We start from the raw sequence: 21035 nt of genomic DNA, 5'->3' as shown, positions 1-21035 counted from the left end.
TCATCAGCAAGTCTGTCTCCATCTCACTAACGGTTTTCACATAGTCAGATAAAACTTGTGGTTTGAAGTAGAAGTGTTTGTCCACCACTACTGTCTCCAGTTGAATAGCCATCACCAGTTGTGTCTGTATCTGGAAGTCCCACAAGACCCTAGCTTGGTCATTCTTAACAACCCTATGGGTGTGTGCCATTTTGACCTTTTGTGGACTTGCAGGCCATACTCAGCACAGATGTTCCTGTATACTATGTCAGTCGCTTGATTGTGTTCCATGTATGCCCTGCCTCCTAGCATCTTGCACCTTGCTGTTATGTGCTGGATTGTCTCAGGGACATTTTTATACAGCCTGCACCTGGGGTTGTGTTTGGTGCCTCTATCGAGCTTGTGCTTAGAGCTCATACTTGTGCTGCAGCCACTTCTTCTATCTGCCGGTGGTATGTACAGTGCAGGGACCTGTCTTTCCATAATGGGTCCTGATGTTGCTCCTATTCTTTCTCATGGTATGTACTAAGCATGTGATCACTTGTGGCCATCTTTCTAATGTAGTCATGGATGTTCGTTGTCTCATCCTGGATAGTGGATCTGACACACGCTAGTCCTCGGCCTCCATCCTTCCACTTAGTTTATAGTTACAGATTGCTGCATTTGTGGTGAAACTCTTGATGTAGGTGGCTTCTATCACCTCCTTTGGCCAGCTGATTATCCCAGCAGGGTATCTGGTGAGTGGTAGGATGTAGGTATTGATTGCCCAGATCTTGTCCTTCCCATTCAGCTGATTCTTCAGGACTTGCCTTATTCCCTGCAGGTATTTGGTGGTTGCAGCAAAGATGTGGTCTCTTTTCAAGTGCTTCACATTTGTCTGTGGGATTCTCAGGTACTTGTATCTGTCCTTGATGTCTGCAGTGTTGCCTTTTGGTAGTGCATTCCCCTCAGTTCAGACTACTTTCCCTCTCTTAGTTACGATCCAGCTACACTTCTCCAGTCTAAATGGCATTTTGATGTCGTTGATCCTAGTCCTAGAATTTATATCGTTTTTAACTTATAACATACATGATGTTATCCATGTAGAGGAGGTGGTTAATGTTTACTCCATTCTGTATTCGGTACCTGTAGCCAGTCTGGCTGATGATCTGGCTAAGGGTGTTTTTTAGGCCGTTTGCCAAACAGCAGTCGTGACAGAGCATCCTGGTATATCCCACATTTGATGGTGACTTGTTCAAAAGACCATGTTGATCTTGTATAGTTATAGACATTTTAGGATCCATGTGAGCCATTGAGTCATTGGCTTTCTTCTAGTCTATCCAGGCATCAAATTCTGACTCCACCACCCAAATGTTGCAGCAGAAATCGAGAGTCACCTGACCAGACAAAATTATTCCATTGTTATTCAATTTTGGTGAGCGTGTGTGAATTATAGCCTTTCCTTTTCTTAGCTGACAGTCTACAGGTATGTGTCCATTCCTATCTGCTTCAAAGTTTGACATATGCATTCTCTGATGCTCTTCTGGATACCCTGGTAGTAACAAGTGGTTATTTGAGTTACTGTTGCCTAGCTATCAGCTCAGTCTGACCATTCTCCCCTGACCTCTGGCATCAACAAGGCATTTTCACTCAGAGAACTGCAGCTCACTGGATATCTTCCCTTTTTATGACCAGTCATTGGAAACTCTAGAGATGGTAAAGATGGGGGGGAAATCCCAGTAGCTCAGCAGTTTGTTAAATGCTCAGACCAGACATCTGTTACAAACAGTTATGTCACGTTAAAAGTCCCTTAAATCACCTTTTCTTCCCCATTCTGACACTGCCTAAATGCACCGAGCTGCAACCATGTTAGTGTCTGATTTGATGTTTGCATTCATGAGAACTTGAATAAGTGTACCACAAAATGGAAATTAAACAAATCTTACTCGACTGGCAAAGAGCTTGCAGTCAAAACGTAAATATTATTTCATTTTTGTTTGAACCAAAATAATCAAGAATGAGTGTATAAATGATTTACAGAATATCAGTGGTTGCATGTAAACAAGGTTTCTCATTTACCACTAATAAGCAGGTTTCTTATCAATCACTTTTTTTTTTAATTACCGCAAAATGACTATGTTAACCAGTTAATTGTCATCAGTTCTCTTTCTGTTTACACACCCTCTTGACCTTTTTACCCCTCTACTGCCTCCTGCCGCCTAGTCTCTTATTATTTGCATTACATCACATTAAATCAATGCTTAGGTAAACTGAGCAATGACTGCATGTCTACGCTTTGAAATAAATCCATGGCTACAGATGACTAACCGCAGTAAAATAGCTCATTCAACTTGATGTGAACTGTAGAAGATGCCCTTTGGCCTTCACAGAACTATACTCTGACCCCGCACTGACAACTTGTCTGCTTCAGTGTCTCATAGCAAGCATTTAGTCTTGACAGGGAACGGGGGTAAAGATAGAAAAAGAAAAAAAATAAAATATTCATGAAGTAGGATTTAAATAATCAAGGACTAATCTGAAAGAGAGACACAGTTCCAGAAATCATGCGGTGCCTCTGTGAATATGCACTCAGCATAATTGGAGATCACACTGTAGTTGCACTGCTGCCCACCACCATCACCAAAACAGCCATCTGTTTGTAGCTGTTATAGAATCAGAACACACAGCATGTAATCTGGGGTGAATGCTTCCTGTTAAGCTCCTAGAGGATTATCAATCATTTATTTTTGTTAGGTTTGGATGTTCTTGTTTCTTAGTCCATGGACCTTATGAAAACCCCTTTCGTAAAGAAAATACAAAGTGAGTGCTTATCAGTAGCTATTATTTCTCCTCTGCTTGTTTCCTTCTGTTTCATTTGCTGGTTCTTCTTCTTTGCTCTCTTGTCAGCGGCGTCCAGCTTCAGTTTTTGCCGTGCCTCCCTGGAGCACACAGTGTCTGCTGAGGAGCTGAGTTACCAGCTGCCGCGTCACGCCGGAGGCAGCAACCTGACCTGGCACGACGGCCGTGGCCAGAAGACGGCACACACACGCACCGTCAAACTACTGCAGCAGCCCGGCACAGAGGGCATCCAGGTATGAAGATGTCCACACACACAAACCAAAGGCAATGCGGAGGAGTGTTTTCAGTGCATGTGAATAACTCTGAAGGGTTTTTGCTTATATTTTTATTTTTATTTTTCAGAATTAAAAAGGCCAGTGGGCAATTTAGCATCTTAGAAAAACAAATTTAAGATCCCTCCCCCTCTATGTCAACACACTTTGCAGTACCCTTAGGGTCAGCGCAGTCAGTCAGTTACAGTTTACTCTTGTCAGTTCATTTTAATGACATTTTTATACAGAAATTTAAAGTTTCTCTTTCTTTGGATATAAAATAGCAATTCCTCAGTCACACATGCCTTGAGACAGATTAGCGACCGGCAGTCACTGTTCACAAAGAAATGCCCAAGTGGTTGCTGTAGGTAACTGGTTGACACTTGTGATTGTTTGCAAAAAGAGTGCTGTACCGAAAACCTTCTTGCGATTGATTTGCTCACAGTTGTATATAGTTTGAATGAAATACTGCAAATACTCCCCATTTTACTGTGAGCGACTGAAGCACGAGAAAGTGCGACACTCTCTGGAAATAGGGAATGTTTGCTTTCAAAGCAAAAGTTGTACCCTACCACTGCAACCAACACATTTCAAGTGAAACCTTTATTTCCAGACTGCATCAGAGTTTTCAGTCATTCATCAGTGCTTGATGAGTAGTTTGCTGGTATTTGCAGCCAAGTTTATGTCTGCCATGCAAGCTACAGGCGACCCTAGCAACCTGCTAGCAATCAAAGCAATTGCAAGGATGTTTTGATGTAGCACCAAATACCCCTGTGCACTCAATTTTGCGACGGCTAACCACTCGTAACCACTCGCCAATCTGTCACAGAATACACTTGCATGCAGGTCTCTGAAAGGCTTGCATGAAGAGGGATTTGACAATCAAATTCACAGCAACTGCCACCAACCACTCGAACCACTGGTCATGAGGAAAAATGTGTATTCTCCAACCAGTGGTTGCTACATGATCGCTAACCAGCCTCTAGACCTGTGTGATTGAAGCATTTAAACATAAAGCATTCTTACTACTTACTATGCCAACTGTGGTCCATTTTTGCTGTAAATAATGTTACATGTCACTTGCATGGTGTTATATTACATTACATTATAATGAAATGCTTTAGTAAAATTATTTGGAAAAAATACTTTTTCTTTGAGTATAATTTTGTTGTAACTTGGAAGTAAATAATATGTTACAAAAATGTATGTAATTTCAAAACAGTGTCTAAGCTCATGCAGAAGAGTGTGGTGCAGCGAACCTATCCACACAACGTATCATACAGCAAGATAAAGGAATGTGCACAAGCAACGGGAGCTTCACCTAAAGCGATCTAGTCTAGTGGGAAAGAGGAAGACTAATTGTTTAATTTACATAATGTTGGCTCGCCTCATCTTAGACTGTGGTGGATACCATCAGAGAAAAACTTATATAATTCAGGAGTGGCGTGAGAACTGCCTTCTGATGTAACTATTCTTGTACAGTCCAAGCAAGCACATACTGCACAGGAAATAAACTCCCAGGAGCATGCAATTTATAGTGACCTAAATGTCTCAGATCATGTTTTTTTTTTTTTTTCAGGCCCCCCTTTTTTTATGCTCAGCAAAGCTTTAGCGGAACTGACTGGTATAAAAACTACATATTGAAGTTGTTTCACTGCTGATTGATGGATGCAGAATGTGTGTCTGGCGGCTCTTAGCAGTATCATTTAAGCACAGCAACCGGAGCATCGTTTTCTTTCACACATCACTTTGTGCAAAATGAAATCCCATCTGTCCAGCACCAGAGACAGTCTAAACAAAGAGAGAGAAAAAAAATCTATTTTAAGGCTTTCTGTCTGTGTTTACCCAAAACCAGCACATGACACAACAGCTCCTGTCCTTTCTCCTACTCCTCAAATGAAAGAGACCAGATAGGCTAGCGGAGGACATTTGCTCTGTCTCACCACTGGTTTGAAGAAAATTTGCAACCTTTAGGCCTTAAGATGTACATGTGCACGACAAAATGTGTTCAATAATTCATAAAACAGTGCCCACTCAGCTATAACAGCTATAAAAGGCCTAATGAAAGACGAGTGGGAAGCTGTTTCCATGTGATTACACAGACACCGGATAATTAAACCTCCTCTATACCATGAGAAGCAAGGCTTATCATTTCCTTGTGGCAACAAGCCTCTTAATGCATTATTCAACAAATGGGAGAGCCGTCCAGCTCTGTCTGATACGTGTGCGTGTGAGAATGAGTGCCTGCGCATTCAGAAAGTGTTTCAGAGTCCATTCGTACATCTATACATTTAAGCACTGGTGTATATTGGTGCGTTTTTACTGTCGATTGTTTTCTATGTATCCAGTTCTCTCAGGATGATTAGATTATGCTCCATTACACTGGTTGTGCACACATCAGCTGTAATGAGGAAGCCAGTTAAGTGAAACACAGCTTGTCTTCTGTATAAGGTGGGACCTGGGGAATTTCTTGATCTGTTTAACAAAGCTTATATAACACATTGTGCACTGCTATCCAAACACTCAGTCAGTGGAGACAGAAAATAGTGACAGCAGAGTGGGAGGACAGAAATCTTTGATATTTATTGGTGTTCATGCATGCACAAAAGGGGCCATTATTACAAAAGATGCCCTCAGCATTAAAATATTTTCAATGCAAAAACTATATCAAAAATGTAATTTTTAAAAACATTTTTTTACCACGGTGCACTATATTCCAGTTTTTTTAATTTTATTAAAATGAAAGCAAAGGAAAGACACCAAGAAATGATTATTAAAAAGGTTGCAACGGGTAGACAATTGCACTGAAAACAGCTCAATTTATATTGTAAACAAGTTAGATATTGTCTGCACACAGTAGCAGCTGGCTCAACAGGAGTCAGCAAAAGCATATGTTGAAACAGAGGTTATATACTCCTTTGCCTTATTAAGTTTAGGCTTACAGAGATCTGTCTTCTGACTAGATTTTCCAAATAATTAGTTATTGCGTAGTTGACGTACCTTCTGTGCCATCCCTGAATTGGCTGTTTAGATAGACAGATGGGGTGAAGGGAGGGGTTTGTGGGTGGCTCATTTTGCCGTCTGACTCACAGCTTGTGGGTGAACCTTTAGATGAGACTGGGGAATAGGTGGAATAAAATGAATGCAATCTAGGAAGGTATAGAAGCCACTGTGTCTCCTTTCTCTAAAGCAGGACCAAGTGAGTTACTGGAAATGAGGCTTTTATTCACGCTATGCTAGGTGGGCAAATAAAAAAAACCCACTTAGTGAAAATTTTTACCACTATCCTTATTGAAGACAGTTTCTGACCTGAGCTGATACAAAAGAGTATATTCCCTATTCTCACATATATAATAGTGTTCACTTTTGCGCCAATAGCACCAATGTATGTTGTTTCATATGTTTCTGTATTACGTACTCACTTCTATCATGTATGAACATGTATGAGATTGCTTAGATTATCGTGGTCTGCTGTAATAAATTAAGGCACACGCAAACTACTTGTACAATGTGCATCATAGGCTCCTTTCAAAGTGCTAGGTTTTTAGACAGGATAATGGCATGGTTCTACAGATTCCACAGTTGGTCTGTCAGTCAGTTCACAGCTTGATCCAGATGAATTTCATGAAACTTTTTTCAGACATTCATGGTCTAAGGGTATGAATCCTGATGAGGTTTGTGAAATATCGAAATTCTGGCAAACCACATCTGTACTTTCTTTTCAATGGTAATTAGTTCATGTCAGTGTAGTAACATAGTAAGCCAGGATGAAAGACATGGCAATCAATTTGCCACCCTATCACCAGCATGTTAGTATTTTCATTGAGAGTTTCATCCATCTATTGAGTCCACTAAAGCTCATCTCTTCCTATATGGAAACACTGTGGCATTCCCAAGCCAACAAAGAAACATGTTATGGGCGTGCCAGAGGATCTCCTCCCAGTTGGACATGATTAAAACAAGCTCACCTGGGAGGTGGGCAGAAAGCATTTTGGACAGATGCCCGAACCTAAATTGGCTTCCTTCAGTGTGAAGGAGAATCATCTCTGCTCTGTGCACCTTCTGATCACCTGCTCTACCGGCAAAGGATACGTTAGACACTCTTAAGTGGAACCTAGTCTCTGCTGCTTGTAATTGCAGTCTTATACTTTCGGTCACTAGCCACAGCATGTGGCTATGGATGAGGGCAGGGATGTAGCTCAGCCAGTAAACCAGACCACATTGTGAGTTTCCCAATGTAAAGCATAACTTTGGAGCCCGTCGGGTGCACTGGCGTAGTGCTGATGGTGAAGGCTAGTGGTTCACACCGAAACACACAGAGATAAGTACGAGTGGCTTTGCATCGAGGCAGAAATACTGTAGACTGCATTGTCCTTGTCCTGCCACTCGGTGATGTGTTGCCCTGCCTAAGACACATGTTTGACTCATGCTAAATAGAAAGCTTTGTGAAAATCCCATCTGGCTCTTTGTCCACCCACTGAGAGACTGTTCATATTTGCATGAGTGCAAGCCATTTACGCACTCAGTGTCCTGAGGACAACCAAAGGCAGTTTCACAAAGCTGACAGAGGTTGACAGTTCACACACTCACACAAAGTTACTTGCACAGGAACAATCAAGTAGACACTCACAAAAGCTTCTGAAACATTTTCAGAATCACAGTGACACACTCAAACACACAAATGCAAAGGGCTAGATATAGCAGTGGGAGACACAGGGGTGCTAAATGATGCAACAGAAACTGCTCTGGAAAAGGGATGGGGTTCACTGTTACTAGAATGAAAGATAAGAAGTGTGAAGAGACATGAAGGAATCAGGGAAAGGATCTGTCAGGGTCTTTCGGATTGGAAAGAGAGGATAAATATGCAATTATATGATGACATTACAGCAACTTTTAGATTTGTACAGTAAATGGAAGAGAAACAGAGCTGTTCGGTCAGAGGGGAGAGCATACAGGACACGGGTTGAGTGTTTGCTGTCCTGTGATGAGATAAAGATACGGTAGGAAATGCTGCAGAGCAGAGAGGGGCAGCAGGTGATATATTTATAGTATGCATGTCATGTACAGATTATACAGTACACGACATGCATCCTATAAAACATCGATTCACTCATTCACTTACACCCACCTCCAGAGTTTTACTGCTAATTGGCGTAACGTCATTGATCAATCTCAGGCAGGGTCTGGCTGCGCAGAGACACAGGCAGTGATCGGAAGAGAGGCGTTATCGGTCACAAAGAGTGATTTTTAAGGATTCCCCACGCTCCCTTGACTTTAAGCTAATCCCCCGATTCGGCTTCACAGAGAGGCAGGGCATGCACGTACGCGCACAGATACTTGCAAGTCCACGCGCACCAAAACCCAGGCACTAATATGGACAAAAAGTAGCTCAGTGCACAGAAGTCAAAGCAGAAAAAAGATAGAAGGGAGTGAACATGTGAGAAGGAGGGGGAAGGGAGGGTGGATAAAATTTGTGAGAAGCTAGTAGAAGTGGGGAGATCAGAGACATGATAGAACAAAGTACGCTGGGAGGACAAATGCTGTGCGAGGATACAAACAGAAGGATCAATAGAGAAGTGGAGAGAGAAAGTCAGAGTATGGGGTGGGTAAGAAAAAATTATGCAAAAAATGATGAACAGATAGAGACAGAACTTGTGTTGCTGAATAAATTAATGCACCTAATAGCATACTCAGTTATTAGAATTTATTATGTGCCCTTGTGGCAGTTTCTGAAAGATGAAGTCATAAAAATAAATTATAGATTAAAAGAACAGTAGTACATTTTAGGCTACTAACACAGTTACATTAAAAGGCTGATACAACTTGAAAAAAAGGTGAACATATCCCATATTTGAATGAACAACATTTCTTTGAAACAATGGCTGTTTGTTAAAAGCAATGTTCTGAAACAAGTGATGCATTAAATTTACACTTTGTTTCATAATTCAAGCAAATCTTAAAGAACAGATTAGTTATATGGAAGAAACTGAGGACACTCTTATATTTGTTATACTTTCAAATTCATAAAATTTAAATCAGATTCCAGGTGCCAATGATTAGAGATTCTTTGGGGAGTCATCATATCAAGATGTAAACAGAATTCCTATGAGTCCGGTAAGGAATATTCAAATTATTCAGTAGTTATTTGAGATTAACATACAAGACTTCAAACAACTATCCAAGATTGGTCACCCTGGAAACTTTGTCCCGAGAGCAAAACTTGTCCAATTTTCTTAGCAAGATCTGAGCCTGATTAGCGCTGTTTCCTCACAGGAAGAAGGTTCTGGTGTTAATCTACCAGCAGGCTTGGCTCCTCCCCTACACTGAGTCTGTGCAGAGTCTGCATGCTTTCCCTGTGCATTCTCTCCGGGTATCCCAGCCTCCTCCCACAGTCCAAACATATGCTTGTTAGACTAATTGGTGATTTTAAATTGGCCGTAGGTGTGAATGCTTTTCTGTCTCCCCGTGTTCGCCCTGTCCAACTTGCACCCCCTGCATGACAGCCAGGATAAGCTCCAGTCCCACTGCAATCCTGATTTGGATAAGTGGAGGAAAAGGTATAAATCTGCCACTAGACATAGCTTTTGTTGTCAAAGTACAGGTGTCTAACAAAGAGACAGCACAAATTTAATCTGCATGGACACTGTGCCAGGAAAAAGCTTGTGTGTTAAAAAAAAACAAAAAAAAAACATTAGAGCAACACTACAGTTTAACAATAAACATGTTCACCAAAGACTTGCTCAAACAGAAGCAATGGAGGGTTATGTAAGGATTTAGTGAAAAAAGGGCAAAGTCTAAATCTCAATGATATGTTATAGAGCAGGGGTGGCCAACCCGCGGCTCTCGAGCCGCATGCGGCTCTTTGCCTGGTTTCATGCGGCTCTTACGTTCATATCAAAGTTTATGTTTGTGTTTTGATTTTTTTTTATGTTGTTGTTTTAAAATGTGCGCGTTCGCTTCGCTTGAGTTCAATACGGTATTTTCATCAAATGCGCATGTGTGTGAGATGAAAATACCGCAAAGTTTCCCAGTAGGAGCAAGTTCGCCCTTAAAATGGCAGGAAAAAAATGCACAGCAAAAAGAAAATATGAAGATGAACACAGGACGTTTTTAACAGAGTGGGAGAGTTTATATTTTTTTGTTGAACGCAATGGTAAGCCATTCTGCCTTATATGTCAGACGTCATTAGCGCATTTCAAAGCTTCAAATCTTCAGCGCCACTTCAGCTCACTCCATGCTAACATCGACCAGGAATTTCCAAAAGGGACTGAACTTCGCAAGCACGAGTTGGCCACTTTGAAAAGTCAGGCAGAAAAGCAGATACAGTTTTTCCAAAAATTTACGAAGCGGTCAGAGACCATAACGCTCGCATCCTATCAGCTGGCTTGGAACATTGCACGGGCTAAAAAGCCATACAATGAAGGGGAGTTCGTTAAAAAATGCCTCAGTGATGTTGTTGAAATCTTGTCTCCTGAAAACGACAAATTAAAACGCATGGTATCAGACGTCCAACTGTCCCGCCACACTGTTGAACACAGAATATCGGACATTAACACGGCTATTGAATCACAGTTGCACTCTGACCTTCAAGCATGTGAGTATTTTAGTGTCGCATTGGATGAGAGTTGTGATATACAAGACAAGCCTCAGTTGGCAATATTTGCACGGTCTGTTTCAAACGATTGTGTGATCAAAGAAGAACTCCTGGATATTGTGCCATTAAAAGACAGAACCCGTGGCATAGATGTGAAAGAAACCATGATGGCTGCATTTGAAAAAGCAAATCTGCCCATAACGAAATTAACTGCAATAGCCACGGATGGAGCACCAGCCATGATGGGATCTGTGAACGGGCTTGTGGGGCTGTGCAAAGCTGACCAAACTATTCCTGACTTTTGGAATTTCCACTGGACAGACTGAACCTGACCCTGCAGGGTAAGTTAAAAATGCTCCCTGACCTAGTGCAAAGTGTGTTTGCGTTTGTCAACAAACTGAAGCTGTTCAAGACACATATTCAAAAGGGAGATTTAACGCATTTTCCCACTCTGCTAAAAGCCAGCGGGCAAGTCGCCAGTGCTGCCCTGAGTAAGCAAAGAGCCAGATATGCAACGCTGATTGAAAACTTGCACGAAAGCAAAAGTAAATGCTATTGTAGATTATTATATTCTTGTTTGTGGACTTGGTTGAACTGAGAGTTTGTGTGTGTGAGACAGTGCACACAATGTTCATTGTTGAAAATGACTGGCCTGTGGTTTTAGTACTGTAGGAGTCCATTTCTGTCATTATCATGTTGGTGTGTGACATTTACAATAAATCTGGCTGAGCAGAGATGTGTGTGTGTGTGTGAGAGAGAGAGAGAGAGAGAGAGAGAGAGAGAGAGAGAGAGAGAGAGAGAGAGAGAGAGAGAGAGGGAGGAAAGGATGGGTGATGTTCATGTGTGCCCATGCGTATGATGTGGCTCTTTGCGGTAACACAGTAAAAAAAAAGTGGCTCTTGGTCTCTGACTGGTTGGCCACCCCTGTTATAGAGGGATTTTAAATGCACAGTACATGCAAGATATCTGAAGTAGTTTTGCATGAAAGAATGGTCGGAAGTTTGAATAAATGTCATGGACAAGTAGCCGTCTGTGCAGTTCTTAGTTTTTCCTCAGAGGGAAACCACATGTATTAATATCTTTTTTAATGGATGAGGTGTATCAAAAATCCATTTTTTCTGGGTGCTGTAAAAAAGAGAACCAAATGTGTCCAAAAAAGTCCAGAGACAACTGTTTTACTTTTTCACATCTATGGTCTGTAGCTACACATCTGTTTGCTGCGTTTACCACACTTAGGGATTTAAATACTCTTCTTGCTAACTGCAGTGTATGATTGCATTTACAGTATACTATTTTCCGCCTTTCTGTCTCTTTCTTCCTCCTCTCCATCCTGAATTTCTCCTTACACTTGCGCTCTATATACAGTCTCCACTTTGCATATGCCTCCTCGCCAACTCCAGCTCCTCTTCTGTATGTAACAAATGAGGGACCTCCTCCAGCTGGACAGAAGTAGGTCTCGGGAGGAGGAGGGAGGTCGTAAAAGGGGGGAACGGCGACGAGAGAGAACTGGCCAGAGGAGATACAGTCTGGATGGCCAACAAACAGAGCGAGAAGAGCAAGGGAGGAAAAGGAGAGCAAGCAGGGATGATGGGAGCGATCATTCCATTTCCCTTCTGTCTGGCTCCTTGATAATGAAGGCCATTACTCATAAGCATTTCACTCTCCTGGCTCACTGTCTTCTCTTTCTTTTCATCATTTTATTTTCCTCTTTGTTCACCCTCTCCATCTGCCTTTGCATCTATGCCTTTCGCTGTCAGTTTCAGTACTTATAATGAACAGTTAAATAAATGTCAACAAATGTGAGTCATAAAATATTCAATAACTAATTATTACAGCCGAGGCATTTATAAGCAAACAGAGACCTGTATCCGTTTCCCAGATTTGTTATTGTGCAAAACGATCCTTCATTGCATCTTAAGGGCTTATGATTTCATCTCTAATATGCCAGCACTCCTGTGGCTTAGCTAATCATTATTACAGATGGTGTATTTAGTATTAGTATTTATTTATTTATTGTCATTGTCAAGAACAATGAAATTGCGTTTGGGGCTTCCATACAACCCAAAAAAAAAGAAGAAAATAATAAATACCCCTTAAAACCCAAGTGTACATATTTAACCCAGTGTGACTCCAATGCAATAAGACAATCCTTAGCAATAATGTTCGTAGAAATTCAGACAAAGACCTGAGAAACATGACAAAATACAACAATGCAACCCATTCAATATTATTGTACTGTGAGATATGATATCAGATATGATAGTTATCTATTTAAGAAAGAGGGGGGGGGGGGCAGGAGGGGGAAGAGAATAAAGATATGATGCACCAATGCAGACCAGTTCATTGCTATTAAGAAGTTGGATATGGTTATTGTCCGTGAGAGGGGGGCAGAGAGTTCAGGAGCCTCACAGCCTGTGGATACAGGCTGTTGGCCAGTCTGGATGTTCTGGCCTGTATAGACCTGTACCTTCTCCCTGAGGGCAGCAGATGGAAAAGGTGGCGCGCAGGGTGATGTTGGTCCTGCAGGATACTGTGCACCCTCCTCAGACAGCGAGTGGGGAAGATATTACTGATCTCTGGCAGACTTGTTCCAATAATTCTGCCAGCTTCCTTCACCACCCGCTGGAGTGCTTGCTGATCGGCCTTGGTGCAGCTGGGGAACCACACTAGAAATCCATACGTCAGAACGCTGCTGATGGCACAGTTGTAGAAGTTCAACATCAGAGATCTGGGAATGTGTGCGCTCCGCAGTCTCCTCAGGTAGTAGAGGCGCTGTTGGGCCTTCCGTACAACTGAGGTGATATGGTTGCCCCAGGACAGGTCCTCGGTCACAGTTACCCCCAAGAATTTAAAACTGCTCACCCTCTCCACCGCCTCACTGCCAATGAAGAGAGGCAGATGGTTGTTATGACCCCTCTTCCGGAAATCTACAATGATCTCCTTGGTCTTTTTGGTGTTTAAGACCAAGTTATTGTCGTGGCACCATGACTCTAGTTGTTGCACCTCTGTCCTATAGTTTGTCTCATCATTGTTGGAAATAAGTCCGAGCACTGTAGTGTCATCTGCAAACTTAACAATGAGATTGGACGCGCAGGAGGAAATACAGTCATGGGTGAAGAGAGTGTATAGCAGAGGGCTCAGAACACACCCCTGAGGGGCACCGGTGTTGACCACAAGGGTGGAAGAGGTGTTCTTACCCACTCTGACACTCTGTCTACGGTTAGTGAGGAAGTCCACAATCCAGTTGCACAGAGAGGAGTTAAGTCCCAGTTGGTGGAGTTTGGGACGTAGTTTGTATGGCCGGATGGTATTAAAAGCCGAGCTGTAGTCTACAAAGAGGAGCCGTGCATAGGTGTTCCTGTGTTCCAAGTGCTTCAGTAATGAGGGGTCATCCTTTCTGGGAACGTGGATATTCTAGTTATTAAAATGTATATTATCATATTTAATAAATATGAACTCATCAAGATTTTTGCTGTTGAAATGAAAATGGGGTAATAAGCTGTTAGAATCAGAAACCACAGTGCTATTTGTATTACCGTCACCCATTTTAGCATCTCTTTATTCATGTAGTACTCTTTATGTAGGCTACGTTAAAGCCCTGTTAGTAAAGAACAGTGCTGCATTTTGAAATTTGATCCAGAATTCATGTGGCTGTGGCATCTGTAGTCCAAGAGTTAAGTAAGTTGTCTATTAATAAGAAGGGTGGTGGTTCCATTCTCCTCCTGTCCCAAAGCATCCTCAAGAAAGACACTGAAACTAGAGTGTGAGTGTTTGAATGATAGGTTAAAAGAGCTCACCATAGAAAAAAGGCACTTGTGTGAATGGGTGAACGAGTCTTCTTGTACTAAGAAAGCACTTTGAGTGTTGCATAAAGACTGGAATAAGGGAAATAACGGAAATTTCAACCAGTCTACAGTTATATTACTTTAATGTCACTAATAAACGTGTAAAATGGTACATATCTTTGGTCTTTACTGAGTTTATTTGTTATGCTGTGTCTTTACAATGCACAACATCTAAGAAAAAAGGGGAATAGGAGTTAACAATTTTTTGAACTTGTAACAAGTGGCTTTTGAACTTCCCTCAAAAATCAAACCCCTCGCTTGTTGTGAAGACTATTAGCCCTCCAGGTCACGTGATTATGATTATGTCCTTTTTTCATCCTGAGAGAGCAAATCGTAGACCGCTGACTTAATCTTGGCAAAAAATCTATTGGTCTTGTTAAATTCACAGAAGTGATTGATAGTCCAAACGTTCACATCCCCCAGCGACTTCGGTATTTACTCAACTATGTCAACACGAGGATAGTAAAAAATGATAGACTAATTCTGCAGGGATTTCAGCTGCAGCTTTTACTCTCTTTTGGCCACACTCAATCATCTACAAGAGTGGCCATTTCTACATGTCTCCTAACTTTATCTCAATTAATGATTGGGTCAGAGTTGTAAATTTAGGTTATTAAAATGGCTTTGGCGCTCCACTGAGTCAGAGTTGAAGTATGTGTGTGATTAGGAAACCACCAAACACATTGGAGCGGAGAAATTGAGTTGTTTTCAATTAAGGCCTACAAAGCAGAACGCACTTCGCTAGTGGACCAGCCAGAAGTTGATAGGCCTCGTTGGTGTTTAAATTGATTGAAGGAAATCTCATTACAGCGGCTGGCAAAGATGTAAATTTAGTTAGTTGTGAACAAACTCATGTCTGTCACCTTTTTTGTGCGTGAAGGCATTCTGTGAGTTGCTCTTCGTATCATTAATAAGAAAGGGGTGGGGAAAACATTAGATATGAAGCTACAAGAGCAAGCGAGTGTAAGTTGCATTTGTGCATGTGACATTTCAGCATACATAATCCTATTTAATACGGTCAGTTATGGAGTGGAACATTTGGCAGCACTTCTGTGTTTTTCTGTTGAAAATCAGCCAGAGCTTTTGTCATAGAGTTGGCTCAGACAGAGCATGAATAAATGGATTAGATATGAGAGTAAGTCAGACAACAGAGAGAGAGTTGATGGGACGAGGAAACGGTTGGGGTTTTTTTGCTTGTGAGAACTGGCTGTGGCTTTATTAATGTTCCTATTAATTCCCCGCACATGGCATTGACCTATGGGGGAAAAATAAATAAATTTAAAAAAAAAAAAAATATATATATATATATATATATATATATATATATGTATATGTATGTATATATATGTATGTATATATATGTATGTATATGTATGTGTGTATATATATATATATATATATATATATATATATATATATATATATATATATATATATATATATATATATATATATATATATATATATATATATATATTTATTTATTTTAGGGGTGCAACGATATTCGTATCGATATTGAACCGTTCGATACAGTGCTTTCGGTTCAGTACGCATATGTATCGAACAATACAACATTTGTAATTTATTTTATAAATTTTCCTTCTGACGATGCTGTCTGTGTTGAGCGCTCAGTGAATCTGTGTTCGACTACTCCGCCTAGGCTGCACTGTCGAGCGCAGATCCACTGAGCGCTCAACACAGACAGCATAGTCAGAAGGAAGAGCGCAGGGCAAGCTAGCGAGACAGAAGTTAAGCTCTCCTTGCAACAGGCAAATTGAACGTCATTCAGATCTGGCGTTTGGAATTATTTTGGTTTTCATGTGACGTATGACCCTGAAGGTAAGCGAGTCATGGACTAAAGTAAAACAGTATGTTGAATGTGCCATGCAATGCTCAATTACATTGGTGTGAACTAGTGTGTTAGCGCAGTTAGCTCGTTAACGTGTTGGCCGTCTAGCCCCATGCACGGAGTGATCGGCGGTAGCTCGTTAACGGAGATTTGCCGTGTTGTGGCGTTAAGGTCATTTCAACGAGATTAACCTGAAAGCACTAGCGGGAACACAACGAATATGACTGCACATTTACGCCGACATCATTGTAGTGCAAAGACAAGTGGAAGCAGACAAAAAAAAGCAAGCATGCTACTAACTTTAGCCGAGTCATTTAGACAGCTGTTAGCACATGATTCTCCTTATGCTGCTGAGAATATAGCCCAGAAGAAGCGGATAGCATAGCTTTTATTTTGGAAAGAGACATTTCTCTGTAATAAACTCTCTTTTCCAAAGATGAGTGATTCCTCAATCAGATACAGGGCTTGCAATATCGCTAGCCCGACGTCCCGGAGCTAGCGATTTTTTCAGTCGGGCTACCAAAATCTATCTCTTCCCTGCCCGTCGGGCTATTGTAGGAAAAATATATGTCAATGCTTCTGCATTCTTTCGGAAATGTAGCTGGGTAATTATGTCATTGGCATCGGTGAGCCACTGTCAATATGTGACATATTGAAATCGCGTTTGAATTTGCGCTTGTTTTTTTGCTTTCACTTTGCAATCGTGCGAACTGTGTATAGAGACCGACAGCACTGATCTGTGAGTGATGATAATTTGTGCACCAATTCCTCTGACATCGTCTTATTAATCGTTAGCTTACTATGCAAACATGACAAGTGAAATCTCCCGCAGCAAGCTTAAACATGTGAGAGGTTGATCGCGCAGAGAATCGCTGAGCTTATGTGAGTGAGTGTGTAAAAGCATTTCAGTTCTGCTGAGCCAAATAAGACAGGTCAGGGTGAAGAAGTGACAGCCAAAGAAAAGCTTACCACAAAACGGAGAAGTTATGACAAATCAGACTATAAGGCAAAAAGAAAGTGCAGCTTTATGGTTTCATGGACAAAAGAATTTCTGTGGCTGCAATATGATGAGCTAAATAACCAGGGCTGCACATAAGTGGTCCGCAGGTGCGCATTCGCTGTCAAAATAAAAAACACGCACAAGGGTTAGGGTTAAATTTAAAAACTGTACTTTTGAGTTAAAATATATATTTATAATTTTAATAAATGACAAATTAAAAATGCATGAACATTTTTTTGTATCGAAAAAATATCGAACCGTGACACCAAAGTACCGAACCGAACCGTGAATTTTGTGTATCGTTGCACCCCATGTATATATATATATATAAAATGCATATGCGCGCTGGGTGTTTTTATAAAAAAAAAACACCCAGCACGCCCCTGCGGGCGGTTTATCCTTCAAGCTCGGGTCCTCTACCAGAGGCCTGGGAGCTTGAGGGTCCTGCGCAGTTTCTTAGCTGTTCCCAGGACTGCGCTCTTCTGGACAGAGATCTCCGATGTTGTTCCCGGGATCTGCTGGAGCCACTCGCCTAGCTTGGGAGTCACCGCACCTAGTGCTCCGATTACCACGGGGACCACTGTTACCTTCACCCTCCACATCCTCTCGAGCTCTTCTCTGAGCCCTTGGTATTTCTCCAGCTTCTCGTGTTCCTTCTTCCTGATATTGCTGTCATTCGGAACCGCTACATCGATCACTACGGCCGTCTTCTTCTGTTTATCTACCACCACTATGTCCGGTTGGTTAGCCACCACCATTTTGTCCGTCTGTATCTGGAAGTCCCACAGGATCTTAGCTCGGTCATTCTCCACCACCCTTGGGGGCATCTCCCATTTTGACCTCGGGACTTCCAGGTTATACTCGGCACAGATGTTCCTGTACACTATGCCGGCCACTTGGTTATGGCGTTCCATGTATGCCTTGCCTGCTAGCATCTTGCACCCTGCTGTTATGTGCTGGATTGTCTCTGGGGCATCTTTACACAGCCTGCACCTGGGGTCTTGCCTGGTGTGATAGACCCCAGCCTCTATGGATCTTGTGCTCAGAGCTTGTTCTTGTGCTGCCATGATTAGTGCCTCTGTGTTGTCTTTCAGTCCAGCTTTGTCCAGCCACTGGTAGGATTTCTGGATATCAGCCACCTCCTCTATCTGCCGGTGGTACATACCGTGCAGGGGCCTGTCCTTCCATGATGGTTCCTCGTCTCCCTCCTCTTTCTTGGGTTTCTGCTGCCTGAGGTATTCATTGAGCACTCGGTCAGTTGGGGCCATCTTCCCGATGTATTCTTGGATGTTCGTTGTCTCATCCTGGACTGTGGTGCTGACACTCACCAGTCCCCGGCCCCCTTCCTTCCGCTTAGCGTACAGCCTCAGGGTGCTGGACTTGGGGTGAAACCCTCCATGCATGGTAAGGAGCTTTCTTGTCTTTATGTCAGTGGCTTCTATCTCCTCCTTTGGCCAGCCTATTACCCCAGCAGGGGTAATAGGCTGCTGTTGATGGCCCGGATCTTGTTCTTACCATTCAGCTGACTCCTCAGGACTTGCCTGACCCTCTGCAGGTACTTGGTGGTTGCAGCTTTTCTAGCGGCCTCTTCATGCTTCCCATTCGCCTGCGGGATCCCCAGGTACTTGTAACTGTCCTCTATGTCTGCAATGTTGCCTTCTGGTAGTTCAATCCACTCAGTTCTGACTACCTTCCCTCTCTTTGTTACCATCCGACTACACTTCTCCAGTCCGAACGACATTCCAATGTCATTGCTGTATAGCCTGGTAGTGTGTAGCCAGACCTGAATGAGAGTGGGGGAGGTTCAATTTGCCATGTTGCAACGAGCTTAGCTTCTGTCTTGCTAGCTTGTGTTGCGCTCGGTGGATCTGAGCTCCACAGTGCAGTCTAGGCGGAGTAGTCGAACGCAGATCCACTGAGCTCTCAACACAGACAGCATCGTCAGAAGAAAAGTTGATAAAATAAATTTTAAAAATTGTATTGTTCGATATTGTCTCTCACTGTCGTTCTCTAAACCTAAAAGACAATTATGGATTTGATCAACTGGTCTCTGAGTGCTATTGACACCCTTTTCTCAACGAGAAGTCGGGGCTCGGGAGAGCCTGAGTGCCCTGGAGGGACTTTCCCTGCCGGTTACACGATGGACGGGTGGCAGAACTGGAGGACCGTGTGCCTGGCGGGACTGTCGATCGAGGACGCTGAAGATATCTACCTATTCGGAACCATGATAACAGGGTTCATGCTGATCGGCGTTGGCCTAGCCCTGCTTTATCAGAGAAATAAGAGAGCGGAACCGGCTGTTCAAACCCCCACATGGCTGCCCGCTGGATTCGAAGCGCCGGGACGAGGTGCGACCTCTCACAACGAACGTAATATGGTCAACACCTTGGAGACGCTTACTGCTGCTGTGAAGGCTCAAAACAACGCCATTGAGCGTATGAGGGGAAACATCAGAGAGAGGCCTGCTCAAAATGACACCCTTGAGCGACAGCTGGAAAACATCGCGGAACGGATCACTGCAGTTGTGAAGTCTCAGAATCAAAAGACTGACAACACCTTGGAACTGAAGTTTGATACCATCATGGGGAGGCTCGCGGCTCTCCAACGCGAAGTTGAGGGACCAGTCTCAGAGTGCTAAAATTCGAGCTGCTCACAAAACAGAAATCAACAATATTCAACATTCGGACACCACGGCGCCAGCTGCAGGCCCAAGGCTGGAGCCCACCAAAACAACTCCCTGATAACGACTGTGTGATGACTATTCTTCCCGTCCCATGAAAGCCACCTGGGTTGGCTGGCAGACTGTTTACTTAGCCTGATAGTGCGAAGGACACTGTCTCCGCTGAACTCTGGACACACACACACACACACACACTTACACTGACAAGCACTCACTCATCCCCCTCCCTTTCCAACGCCTTCGATGCTTGTGCCCTACCGGGGAAGATAGCAGTCAACTGGACCAGCGCAGATGCTGCAGGACCGGATGCGCTGTCTACGCCGGCTCTCTCATACCCTTTACCCGCCCCTGTTGCTTGTCTCGTGTTTCTATGGTGTATTGATAGTCATGTGCTTTTGTGCTGAGGTGTTTTTTCTGTTATCAAACTGTTCTCCCACCAGGAGCTCAGTCTGAGTGGAGTTTTTTTTCTCCTCCTCTTACCTCATGTAGTGTATTTTCGTTGTTTTTTCCTATCAGCCTACCTTTCTGACATGTCTCCCCAATGTGATGCTTGTGTAAAGTTGGTCAGAAGGTTCCTTTGTGAGTGCGCATGCGCCATTAGCGTGCTGCCTGCTGTAACCCCTAATTTCCCTCGGGATGAATAAAGTATTCTGATTTCTGATTTCTGATTTCTGACATATGCATACCAAACCGAAAGCACTGTATCAAACGGTTCAATATCGATACGAGTATCGTTGCACCCCTAATATATACTTATACTTATACTTTCTGGCAACTACAAGGATCATAGGAAGGTGTGTGAAGAAGAAGAAGAGGAAAAAAATAGAGAATGAAACAAAACGAGACATGCTTTCATGTAACTGAAAGACGACATTGACAGAATCATATTAATGCTGCGCTGACTGTATAATGAAGCACCGCTGTCAGGGAAAATTACCTTTGGAAAAAGATCCTACCAGTCACAAAAAGACACATCAACACCCATAGAAAATGTGGAAT

General features: G+C 42.6%; 1 protein-coding gene across 1 annotated transcript in view; it reads left to right on the top strand.

Moving 5' to 3' along the window:
* Window positions 1-21035, top strand: part of samd10b (sterile alpha motif domain containing 10b) — a 70193-nt gene that overhangs the window by 27171 nt on the left and 21987 nt on the right. The window contains exon 2 of the mRNA XM_085393569.1: window positions 2866-3050. Within this exon, the coding sequence (XP_085249695.1) occupies window positions 2866-3050 (185 nt within the window). The remainder of the gene's footprint in view (window positions 1-2865; window positions 3051-21035) is intronic.

Source organism: Rhamphochromis longiceps, linkage group LG20 (assembly GCF_057381845.1).
Source record: "Rhamphochromis longiceps isolate RC_006_pf linkage group LG20, R_longiceps_female_GT1.1, whole genome shotgun sequence".
NCBI classification, from domain to species: domain Eukaryota; kingdom Metazoa; phylum Chordata; class Actinopteri; order Cichliformes; family Cichlidae; genus Rhamphochromis; species Rhamphochromis longiceps.
This window is presented reverse-complemented; position numbering and strand designations above follow the sequence as displayed.